Genomic DNA, 13,266 nt, shown 5'->3' on the forward strand with positions numbered 1-13,266 from the left:
AAATTCAATAGCACTTACCAGCTGGGAAAATTACCTCTGATTAAGAAAACAGAAAAGATGGATTATATTTTTTAACCTTTGAAAAATCTGACTTGCAACACCTATTAGTTGCTATCTAGGTATTATTCTTCAAAAGTCAAGGATTACGATTCTTGCTCATCACCTCTATAAACGTGCTACTTGCTACATCCTTCCACAGCAGAGATTGGCTTCCAGCTCTATAAATCCCGACACCTTTTCCTGTGCTGGAGCCAGATTTTCTTGCCTGTTTCCGCCAAGCGTTTGGTTTATCAAAGCAAAACCTCCACTCCGTCACGTCCAGTGCCATTGCAATTTTCTTCTTCTTCTCCAGGACCCCGCTGCTGGCTCGTCTCCTGGGATGGTTATTCCGCAGCACGTGAGCTCAGTAGTTCGGCAGCCTCTTCTGCTGGCTGTCGCCGTCCTGCTCATCGGCCAGTTCAGAGAGTTGCAGCACCGCGCACTGCAGCCCACACCAAGGCAAGGGGGCTTTGCAGATCTCTTCCCAGCCATCGTTGTCAATGTCGTAGCCAACCACGTCTTGCGTGGGGACTTCCCGTGAGTTTTGCCATTTCTTTCCCCCGATAAGAAGAGCCGTTTCCTCTACCACTGCCAGGCCATAGCAAAATCGATCATAGGTCAATGGTCTTAACCGAGTCCATTGGTTTTGATCAGGGTCGTATCTCTCTATTTCAGAGAATGGTTCGTATAATCCTAAAAAGGTGAATATGGCTTCTCTGATTGTTGCCATCTGATGCCCAAACCGAGCAATGCTCATGGGGGCTTGTTTCATCCACTGCCCTTCAAGTGAGCTCAGAGAATATACGTCCTTGGTTGTGTCAGCTGGGTCCGAGTACTTGCCGCCTGAGATGTATATAGTGTTCTTGCAAATGGCACTGGCATGGCCATGTATCTTGCATGGCAATTCCCTGGCCTTCGTCCATCTGTCCCTGCTGATGTTGTAGACTTCCACAGATGAATGCAGCGACCCATCCTCACCCCTTCCACCAATGGCAAAGATATCCTTGCCTAGGACACAACAAGAAAACTGGCATCTCTTTTCTAACATGCCTGTGATTTGGGTCCACGTGTTAAATCTCGGATCGTAACGGTGGACCTTGTTCGTAACCGATAAGATCTTTTCAGTTTTAGCGTCACCCGGGGCACCACTTTCTATTTCCCCACCCAAGACGTAGAGGAAGTTCCCCACCACGCACACGCTGTGGTTCTGCACCCTGTCCCGCACCTGCGTGAGAGCTCGCCATTTGTGATTGTAAACGTCGAAGGCCACCACATCGGTGATGAGCCCCTCGCTTGCTGTGCCTCCCCCCAGCAGAATGATCTGAGTTTTCTGGTTCCTCAGCGTGGTGGACTTATCCTGAAGGACAGGCTGTTTGAAAACAGATGTATGGTAATTTATTGCTTTAATGATCAAGCACTTAATACCTGCAGAGAGGGGCACTTCTAACTGTGTGTAGGTTTTCCTCAGGTCTTCCACCGGGATGAGGCCATACCTTATGTGCTCTAAAAGGCTGCTTGCGTGAGCCAGCCTGGATTTATCCTGCTTCAGCCACAGCAGCACAAGATTCAGCAGGCGGGTTTCTTTCACCATGGGGAGATCTGGGGATTCAACCACTGCTAGCAAAGACCTGAAGTTCAGCTCGAGCAGTCCTGTCAAATCCAAGTCCAGCAGCTTCCAGAGATTATTGACAATGTATTTTTCTGTTGCTGCTAAGGCATCGGGCAGGTAGAACTTCCTGGCCACGTTGGCGGAGAAGCAGCAGTTTTCTAAGGCAAGATTGTTAACTAAGTACTGATTGCACAAGCCAATAGCATCAGTCACTTGCAAGTAGCTTGCAGCTTCCAAGGTATCCTCCAGGCTTTCAAAGGAAAGGGGCAACAAGGAAGTGTAAATGAAATCCAGGACGTGCTGGAGACCGGTGGGTGAGACAACTTGCAGGTGAATTACACTGGCTTTAGATTCTCGGGTATAACTTTTGAACATGGCTCGGAAATAGTCGCTGGAGCATGCCAACAAGGACTTGTGTGCAGGAAACTCATTTTCCTTCACTTTCAGCAAAATATCGCACAGAAAGCCCTCTGATCTCAGGGTCTGGTACTGGGCAAGCACGGCGTTGCAGTGCGCTTTGCAGTAGGAGAGGAAGTAACTCATGGTAGGCAATGCAACGCTTTCCTCTTCAGTTATTAAAGCTAAAATGCAATTAGATACTGAAACAGCTGCCCTACTCAACAGCCATTGCTTGAATGCCCACCAGACCTCCAGCTGTTAGAGAAAATCCCAACGAAAAAAAATCAGTCTCTTGCCTGGCACAGGGGAACAGTTAGTAGATATGTAGTGAATTCAATGCATTCCTTTATAGAAAAAACAGCTGCATGTCGTAACAGCTGTAGGATGCTTACTTTTCTCGCCTCCGTCGCTTCTGCAAGGATGAATGGTCCACGGTTGTGCTGAGCACTTGCTTGGCTGGCCATCAGGTGACAGATGAGGGAGCTAGATGACAATCCCAACAAATGACACTTTGTGTCTGCTCAGCCGTCTCCCTCGACCCTTCTTGCTCCGCAGGCAGATCAAATAGATCCTCCCTGGCTGCCAGCACATGGCTCTGAGCAGACACAGACGAGAAGGGAGCACTGGCCTTTCTCCTCTCTTGTTTGTGTTTCAAACTCAGATAAGTTCAGACCTCACCACCCCTGGGACAGCAGCCCCCTTTTCATCCTCTTTTCACCCGCTGTTAGGAAGCCTCAGCCGAAGATCAAATCAGCGCTCGGGGACTATTACGTGAAGATTTTCTAAGCCCATAAATCTTTGCCCGGCAGGCACTAAGACAACCAAAATATCATGATTAGTCACTGGTTCGATTTGACATGCATTTCTGGGCTCTTTGCTTCACATGACACCGCCATAACTCACAGCTACCAGAATAGCCGCAGGCGCATCGCCTCGTCCCCCCTGCCCGGGAGCCGACGCAAGGCGGGCGAGCAAAGGGGCCAGGGACCGGGCAGACGGAGGAGCTTCCACCAACAGCCGCAGCCAAAGCAGCTGACTTGGAATGACCTGGCTGGAAATCACAAGGGTAACACATTCGCACAAAGCGGTGACAAAAATAGATTCCTCCAGTTCGGCTGTAATAAACTGAAATCTGTTTATAGAGGAGGCTTTGCATAATTGTGCTCTCGGTTACCAGCTGGGAACAAACTCGGAGCCCCTGAGGATGGGCCGGAGCTGACTCGCTCAGCTTTCTCACTTTCAGTTTGTCCCAATTAGAAGCACGTATATGGGGATTATCCCTGATTTTCACCCGGGCCCTTCAGGATCTAATTTCTACCAGGAATAGTAGCTCTGGGCGGGCTACACATTCTGACCTCTTAAAGCTTGCTTTTATTTTTCTTTTTTTTCCCCCTGCATAACTCTGGGTGGAGGTGTTCAGGAGTCTCCTCCTGACACCTTTCTTTCCAGGTCAGAAATGCTCAGGACTTGCAAACCTTGACAGGGCTGATAAATGCCAGACCATTTTGCTGCATCATGAGCCAGCAGACCTGGGGGGAGAGGAGGATCTCTCAGGACTGAAAAATTTCACCTTTTGCTCAAGCCAAAGGTAAAGCCTTTTTACTATATTTGCTTATATTTGTTTATGTGATGTCATGAAATTCTGGCTCACCCCTGTAATCGAGGATGTTTGTGAGCTGACTGGATCCTAATGTGGATCATGCGTGCCGTGCGACTGGTCTAGTGACCCTAAGCTGTCTTGCTAAGCAGACTGATATCTACACATGCTCTGCTCTGTTTGTGGGGAAGGACTGCAAAAACATAGTTCTTCATTGCTGTATAGCTCTGAAAACTGATTTACTGCTTGAACCCACTTTCCATCATGATATTATAGACCATAAATCAGGATCTTGCTAAAAAATCTTACCCCCCTGCTAGCAAAATGACATGTACGGGCAGTGGGGATGAAGGAGCAAAGGAATGCCTTGTTTCTCTTTCCCAGTGGCTTTGCCTATGTCCGCGTTGGGACACCTCTAAAGTATTTCAGCTGTTGTTAGCAAAGCTGTGCAATTGAGTCCAAGCTTCTGGTTTGATGCCTTTCCTGTTTTGCACAAACCAGAGACCAGGTACCTCTGTTACCCCTCGGCAGTCATGCATGCTGGTGATGAGGGACAAGGCCTTACATGCTCCCACTCCCAAAGATACTGCTTTCCCCAGTTTAACCCCATAAGGTACCAGATTTCAATAACACAAGGTGCAGATAAACCTCCACTGTTTCAAAATAGCAAGCCAGTGCTGCACCATCGCGCTTTCCCCAGGAGACTGAGTGGTGAGCACAGGGGAGCACGGGGGCTGTGCCTTCAGCGCAGGATTGAGTCTGAGGAGCATTTCTGCAGCAGCTCTGGCATAAGCAAATCCTGGCACCACGTCCTCTTCACCAACAGTCCTTGTCCTCCATCAGCCCTTCGCCTGTGCTGCCGTGATTGCTCGAGTCTGGGAGCTGGGAGGTGACACAACCGGGAACTGAGGCTCGGAGTGGAGTGGGAAGAAACCCAAAAATACAATAGCAGAGAGGTCTCTGCAGCCTGGATCAGGTCCTCAGCCTCCCTCACCGTGTGGCCTCCCAGGCTGATGTAGTGCCCCAACCCAGAGCGCAGCAGCCACTGGCTGGGCAGGCAGCTGGGGACCCGCCACTGGGAGAGACCCTTGGCACACGACACTCACCCGATGCACAGAAACTGGACAGGTCTTCTGTCATTGAGCCACGGCCAAGGGCCCCACAGTGCTGGTAAAGTGCCTCATGCATGATGGAAAGCCATAGAAGCTGGGACTGAGGACACCTAATTAATTAAATCCTACTTCCCCTGGATCCAGATGTACCAGAAGAGGGTCAGAGATGTGGCTTGGGCAACTGTGGGTATTGCCAGCAGCAGCCAAAACAGGCTTGCTCCCCCCATCGAGAGATGCACTCACAGGCAAAGGCAACGTGCCTTTTCCCCTCCCTCAGCAAGGCCAGGCCAGAGACTGCCCAGGCTTGCACCGGTTTTGCTGGCATGTGTAAAGTACCAGCACAGCACCGACCGCAAGCACTGTAACTTCAGAGAGGCCAAATGAGGCTCAGGCTGAACGGCCGTGCCTGCGCCCAGAGTGAGGCCGTGTTAACCAAACTGGTTGTGCATCACTTGCCCTCCAAACGAATTCTGTGCACGGGCTGCAGTTTATACAAGTCAGTTGCCAGCTGATTACAGTGCGTTGCCACAGGAGCCAGTGCTGATTTAACTGAACTGATTTAATACCAGTGCCAGATAAGCAGGTCCTCTAATTGTATGCAGATTTGCTGTGCGATTCCCTCTCAGACCTCCTTCATCTTCATGGCAAGCCAGCTAACAGAAATAGTAAGAATCATGATCCTTATAAAGCTGTTTATATGCCTGGAGATTTTTTTTTTCTTTCACTTATAATTGAAATAAAGCCAAATCCTTTCCAGTCCCTTGCTCTGGAGTCACAAAAAAAAGATTCTCATTATCGAAATGAGGTTTCTCCCTGCTCCACTTTTAGTCAGTTAGTTTTGTCTAACTAGGGAGCCTACTCTGCCAGTACCCTCCTTTGTCAAGAGACAAATCATCTCCAGACGGCAGCTTGGGTCTTCAGCACCTTTGGAGGAATATTTACTGTCCATTAGCAAGAGAGCAGGCAGTGACTAAACAGCTAACTTATGATTCTCAGGAATAGACCTAGCACTAGGTGGGATGCAGTCAAGCCGTGATCTTATTTTTCTCAGCTGTAATTTGGAAGATCAGATCTAATGTTTGACTCACTAGATGGTGCTTAAAATTAGGGAAACATTAGTGTTTCAATGACATATGATTTGCTGGGAATAGATAATACATTTTTAATCAAGTGCATCATTTAGACTTTAAATTAGATTTAGATTTCAGGTTTTTAGTATATTTCCTGTTGAAATCATTGCTCTACTACAGTAGACAGTCTACAATAAAAAAGAATTTTCAGAGGTGTGCTGTGAAAAATGTTGGCTTCCATGCTTGCAGTTACTTTTTGTCCTATGCAAAGCTGAAAAATGGCCTGAATTGCAATGCCATGTTCAGTGTAATCTTGCAAGTAGGCCATCAGTTAATAAACACTTCAATTACCATTGTAAATTTTCCCAATTATTTTTTAAGAGTAAAGGTTATAAAAAGAGTTGTACAAGTAAAATTAGGCTCATTAGTAACAAGTGGCTTACTGTAAAATATTCATTACAAAAATCCACAGTGGAGGATTTCTAAGTTACACTTTGTAGCAGAAGAATTCAGTGCAGTCCAGAGGACAACAGAGCAAACACTTCAGATTCTTGATAATGTGCTGCATGAACAAATACAGCAAAAGTGAGCCAAACGATGAATGTAATAGAGATGATGTAGCCTATAGGTTTTCTAGAAACTACCAGTCAGAAAGATTGTATCGATTTAAGTTGTTTTGTAAAAATCATTGGACTAGAGTCTGTACTTCACCCTTGAATAATCATTTACAATAGTATTTGGGTCACCCCATCTATTTAAAGCAAAGGATGTTTAGCCCGGGAAAGCAGTCTTTAAGAACAAAACATTAAAATGGAGAAATTTTCTTGCAGATAAAAGCAATGCATGGTGAGATCATGTCTGTGTATAAAAGCACAGGAGAAAGTTAGCGGCTTGGATGAGGTGGGCTGAGGCTGTGAGGTTTCCATTTTGGCAGGCGGAGGCTGGGGACGCATGTGGCTTTAAGCGCTGTCTGTGTGTGAAGGAGGCACTGTCTGCCCCCCGTGAGCTGGGGGAGCGGGAAATCAGCGCAGGGCAGGGCGTCCCCCGGCCCGCCAGAGGAGTCTGCAAACCCTCGGCACACCCTGTCCATCCGTGTGCCACCTAGGAGGGGCCCGCATCTGGGGATGAGGCTGGCAAGAAACCTTGGCTGAGTGCAAGCCTCCGTCTGCCACCGGGGAGAAGAGGTTTAGTGTGATCGGGAGCCAGAGCAGGGATCCCAGCCAAAGCCTGCTGCAAGGCCATGTCTGCTAAGCCATGGCTACATGGCAGTTTTCTGTGGTTTGGCAGAAAAAGAGGAAGAAAGGAGGGAATACCATTAGCACACCTGGGTTGGGCGTGCCATGCCTCAACTGGGTTATGTGAGCAGTAACTGATGCGAGAAAGCATCCTATGTCAAACTGTGAAAGGCAACATGAAATAACAGTCTTTCAATCAGCCTGTGCCTCACTTGTTTCCTCTCTCTTTTTTTCAGGTTCCTTTTCATCCACCTCCCATGAAGACAGGTGTTGTTATGGCTTCCATTGCTCTCGCAGTGGGTTAGACATGAGCTTCCCCTGTGAACAAAAAACAAGCTGGGAAAGTTTTTAATTTGGGTTCCCATTTCAGAGCAACTGCATTGGGATGAGTCAGGCAATGCAGCTGCAGGATAACAAAGGTGAATGTGTATTTTAACGAGCCCATTTCAGAGCAGATGTACTAATGGCCTTCACAGCGGAGGGCAGTTTTCACCTGCTGCTTGGGGTCTGTCTGCTCCTGTGATGGTCCGCTGGCACCAGAGATGCTCTGCAGCAAGCCCTTGCTTTTCCCCCCTGGGCAGCCAGCTGGGGCACAGAGGGGCCTGCGGCCCCTTGCCCAGGGGCACCTTTGCTCTGCAGCCAGCTCAGGGCTGCTCAGAGACCATGGTGACTGCTGACTTTGCACAGTGAGGACACGTATAGCCCTAGCTGAAGCTGCTCTGCTCACAGGCCACTTCTGCATGTGTGGAGGCCCCCTTGCTATAAAAGAAACATTTCCGACCCCCATGAAGCCCTCCTGCCTCCCCAAGAACTTGTGGCTGGTTGAACTAGGTTCCCAAACTTTATTTGCTTGGGAACATCTAGTATCAAAAGCTGCAGTTTTGGGCTGTATGACCACTAACAGCAGGAGAATTGGGTCTTGCCCTTCTGCCTGTGGTTGGATACGCCCAGCAGCTCCCAGCTCTGCCCCTGCTGCAGATAGCCCAGTCCACCCTGACGTGGTTTCTGTGCTCCTAGTGATACAGGTACACAGTACAAAACCAGTATAACTGGGAACTACACCTCAAGTCTAAGGAAATGATAAGGAAATGGAGACTGGCTCCCTGTGTTGCAATGGTCTCTTAATGCATTTACTTGTAACTAGAACTGCGATTTGTTTTTATAGGGACAGAAATGTAAGGAACAACCAGTGCTTTGGGACCACAGAGGAGAAAACACAAATGACATTTTCCTCTATTAGGACGCCATATAGATGAAGTAAAGCTAAGATCCTCCACAGAGTTTGCTGCAGACTGCAGAGGTCTCTCAAATCAAGGTGCTTTTCACATAAGCTTGTTAGGATTCAGCTCTTCCATCCTCTGCCATTCCCTAATTCATATTCAAGCAAATGGTCTCTAAGATATAGACTGTTACTTAGCAAAGTAAAGGTTACAGTGTAATCAGCTGCTGTTAGCACTGTTACACTATGAGATAATGAGAGCCTGATGTCCACACTCAATCCATCACTAAACGTGTTCCTAGAATCTGTATGCTATTTCATCATTGACGTCATCATTGTTAGCAGCAGCAGCATGTTACCTGGACTCAGTCCCTCCATGGTCTGCAAATCTCAGGTTTACCCTTGGGACTAAAAGGATTGTACCTGTACCTGATGACCCTATTTAATTTGCCCACAAGCACTCAGGCTTGAGAGTGGGAGAGGCAACTAAAGGAGAGCACCCAAGCCCTCGCACCGGCTGAAGCGCAGCTGGAATGAATTGCACGTGCTGAAGGATGGATGATGGATGGCAAACCACCAAGTTTGTAGAGGGCTTTTTGTCTTAATGACTTCTGACTGAATAAAACCATGCTGGAGTGTGGCAAAGGTATTGATGGGATGTGTTTTATTCACCCTGCTAATCTTCGTGGGTTACTGAATGGTGCATGACTAACAAGCCTCACTGATCATTTGTTGGGCTGAGCTCAGAGCCAGTCCATAGTGGTATAAGGTACTGGTGGCCCTGCTCATCAAACAGGGAGAGAGACACCTCCCTCCAGACTAGACACAGTCTCTAAATTCCACTCCTGGAAGAAACTTCTAGGGTAGTTACAGGAACTGGACTGCATATGTCAAGTTTTCCTTTCCAGGACAGAGTCCTGGCACACCATGGCTTCAGTCACCTCCCCTCTTCCCCTCGTATGAGCTGGATGCATACTGGGCATGCATATAAGCTAGGGATAGTGGTGAGCCAAATCCCTCATCCCCAAGGCACTCTCCAAGAACTAATGTACTAGAAGCTCATTTTTATTAATTTTTACTTTAGAGTTCTTGTGCCAGCAACAATGCAAATATTGACTTCCTCATGGAAGTGCAAGGGTTTGCCTGCCCAGAAAAAACACAGTCTACTTAAACCAGCTCGAAAGGCTGTAGAGATACTGACTTTGTTTTTCAGCAAGTTTATTTAGGTCTCATCTGCCTAGATCGAGGATTGACATAAGTGACTCTCGAAGGGAGTGAACATAGATAGCCCATGCTCTGAGCCCCAGCGGTATGCATCTGACACGACAGTGCAGCATCATTTTCTTGGTACAATGGCGGAGTTTTCAAGGGACATTTGGATTCTGCCTGAAGTGAAAAAGATGTCTCTGTATGGTAGCTCTTCTGCCACACCAAAGAAATGAAATTGTAGACAGGTAAAGAGAAAAGCATTGGGATAATGGACCTGACATCTATGAAAGCCTTTGGGGGGAAGCATGAAGTTTGAAATGCCTAAGAGCAAACCACCTTCCTAATACTGCAAAGATTTATCTGTCTGTTGGTCTCCCAGGTGGCCCATCTCCCAAGGGCACTAGGTGTCTCTCAGCAGAACCATGGGATTTGTCTGACATTAGAAGTCAGCAGCCCATGGACAGGCTGCTCCAGCCTTGCTGAGGTACCAAGCGATGCACCCAGGGTAAGCACATGCCCTCCTGAGGGACGTGGGTCAGCCTGAGATGCCCTCTCAGGTGGACTGGCAAAACTCCTCCTGCAGTAAAAACACAGTGCTCTTTTGGGTTGAGGGTGGGGAAGATGCTTCAACAGGATGCTGTGCTTCTTCCAGAAAATCCAGAGTCCTCACTCACACAAAACTAGTCTAGTTGCATCCTCCTCCCCTGTTTGCGGAGGCAGCCCTGATGCCTAGGAACCTCCTCTGATCCTAACAGTGGTCATGTCAAAGGGGAGGATGTGAACAAGAGCTGGAGTTAAATGAGAAATGTGGTTAAATGGAGCTACCATGTAATGGTGTAAATTTGATATCTTACCACTGAAAGGGAGAGGAGATTAAAAATAAATGTACATGCTTCAAATTGTTTAAACTTACAAGTAATGACATTGCTAGTGCTTTCTGGAGGCAGTGCAATGACAGCGATACAGTAGTTTAGGCCAACGTTGACCATCTTGACAGGGTACAACCATGGCTTTCCTACCTTCTGGCCTCTTCCAGTCTTCCTCTTTGCTGAACTATGCTCCAACAAGCAAGTTACTGCAAAGAAAATTTCCTTAATTTGCACTATGGAAATGACAATCTGGTCAGAGGAAACCTGATTTTAAAAGGTAAGTAGGTTTATATATGTAGAGGAGTAGGCAATCTCTGTGCCTACACCTTCATTTAGCTCATGGTAACATATGAATGTGCCTACGGCTCTGGTGAAAAAAAAAAAAAAAAAGAAGTCAAAATTAATATATTAGCTTCACAAACTAGGCCTGAGGCAGACTTCCATCCCATCACTATTCAGGGAGCTACTGTGCACTGCTAGTATAGCACTTCCATTACACCAGCTAAGCCAAAGCTTTTAAAAAGAAAGATTGCATTAAGTATATTCTCCCATACTTCCCAACATCAGCACTCTAACATCATTTCCAGGGCTGGATGATTACACTCCCTTGAAAAGAAAACACTCAAGTTCAGGAGGTACCTTGAAATAGCCATATCCACTCACTTCTGACACCCACCAGCTGTACGTGTAAAATAACAAGGAACCTATGCAAACGAACTGCACACCCTGATATTTCTACTACTCTCCTGACTATGGTTAAGAGACTGTAACTAGAAATAACAAAAAGAAAATGAAAGCAATCACCACACAAATCACCTATCCGTTTTTCCCCAAGCAGGTTTATTTGCCGTCGACAAAACAAAACAGCTGTTAAAAGTCTGATAGATCTTCTGCAGGGGGTTATATTTTGCAATTTTCTTCAAATGAGATTTGTGATCTAGTAAGTATTTTCCAGTTCAAAGTTTACAGAGCTGTACGGCAATAGGGGTTGCGTTTGATTCCTTTGAAGCCAATAGGAATTTTTCCATCAACTCTGGTACAAGCAGAAATGCAACGTTCTTAGCATAAAGAAGTTCTGGGGGCCAAAGTATCTGTCTTAGCTTAATTTTTCAGTCTTATATACCAGCTTTCTCACCTGATATGCATATTTAGCTCCCAATGGTCCTACTGGAATAAAGGTTGTATTAAAGACCAGATCCTTTACAGTTGAGCCCCTCATCTGCTGTAGAAGAGAGCCTGATGAGTTTCTATGTACAGCACATTATTTTTAATGTGTTAACTCTTGACGTGCAGACATTAGATCAGCAGTCTGTATGGGGTGAGCAGGTCGTAGTGAGCAAGGCTGGGGAAGTGCAAGCAATAATCTCTGCTCACATGCTCCCATGCTGCAGCCTTCACTGATGCTTTAGGGAGCAGAGTCTTCAGCCACCAGTGTTGCATGGCTGCCCTTGCTGTCGCTGCTGCTGATTTCACTTGGGTTACTTCAGAAGCAGGTAGGCTTGCAGGAGTGTTGCCTACAGCCTCACTCTTTGGAAATGTTTTCATTAAATGCTAAAAAGGTTGATTTTATAATTTTTTTTTTTTTCAGCTAGGCAGGTAGGGCCTTCTCCTGACCTTCATCGTATTTTCAGAAAAGAGTTACTGGAGAAAATACCACATTTCCACAGCCTCCAGAATTACAACACATTACCACAACCCCCAGAAAAGAGGTACTGCAGAGAACTTAAGTTCCTATAGGCCATTTGTGGTTTCCCATACAGTGAAATCCTCAGCTACAAAGATAAACAGAGAGAATAAATAGGCATTGCTAAGACATCAGGAGCAAAAATGTTCAAGGCATTTTCAAAGGCAGAAAGAGCAGTTAGAGGGCAGGGTCCCTTCAGGCAGCTAAACAATCCTAATGGCCATTGCTTCTCCTGACAATGTCCTTCCTACTTACTAAAATGTAGTGATGCTGTTGTTGTCAAGGTGACACGAAACTGTCCAATTTGGTTCAGGACAGTGTTGTGTGCGATGGACACTTTAGAAACACTCAGAAAGTAAGTGCTGGCAACTGCCCTCCCATGAGGCCACTGCTGTAAGTCACTGCCGTCAATAAATCTTGTTGCTCTTAATTGTTTGGGTTTCTCTGACAAACAAATATTTACCAGCTTCTGGTTTGCACAGTCTTCTAAAGGTCGCAGATGCTAGCTCCAAGGGGAGCCAAGCTATTCAACCTTAAACTATTTAATGTTGGCTTCCTGTGCAAGCCTGCACTGCCATAAAAGTAGGCATCACTATGGGACTTATGAATAAGTATGGAGGAGTAAAGTTCTTCTCTTCTTGGCCCATTTCAGCACGTTATTTTTAAAAGTTTATGCATTCAGTGATGGAAATGGACGCCTTCATGCTGCTCATCCTTTTGGATGGGGTTGTTGCGTTGAATGCTAATGGTCTGCTGGGAAGTTAGAATTACTTTCTCATACAATAAATCTGGATGGAGGGGAGAGAAAAGGATTTTCTTGGGATTATTATTAGTGGTGAAAGTTTGTATTAAGAAAAAGAAAGGTCCAGGTTTTCCAAAACTATTATAGCCCATCTACATCCACTACACAACTATATGTAGTAACCTGTAGCTCCAGAAAAGCTTCAACTCATCTTAGCTACTGGCCTCATCTGAACTTCCTAAGACTCTTCAGATAAGAAATGCTCTCTGGCAGTTATTTCATATACCTATCTTTCATTTCATCATGACCAAAAATCCCAACCAGAATTGCTGGGGAAGCTTTTATCAAATTTTGTGCCCTGACTCTTTTCATGCTGACTCTTTTCATTTGAATTACAGAATTTCTAACACCACCAATCACCTGCATGCTCATCTGAGCTACTTGCCTGTGAAAGCAATAAACTGTGTGCTGAGCTACAACCT

At 46.3% G+C, this 13,266-nt stretch overlaps 1 protein-coding gene across 1 annotated transcript; it reads right to left on the reverse strand.

The window, feature by feature from the left end:
- Positions 1-403: 403 nt before the first annotated feature.
- Positions 404-2,191, reverse strand: KLHL34 (kelch like family member 34; the record flags this gene model as incomplete). The annotated part of the gene is made up of 1 exon (XM_082336343.1): positions 404-2,191. The coding sequence occupies one exon, from the start codon at positions 2,189-2,191 to the stop codon at positions 404-406; it is 1,788 nt and encodes a 595-aa protein (XP_082192469.1).
- Between the last annotated feature and the right edge of the window lie 11,075 nt (positions 2,192-13,266).

This window comes from Platalea leucorodia (assembly GCF_965183815.1).
Source record: "Platalea leucorodia genome assembly, chromosome: 2".
NCBI lineage: Eukaryota > Metazoa > Chordata > Aves > Pelecaniformes > Threskiornithidae > Platalea > Platalea leucorodia.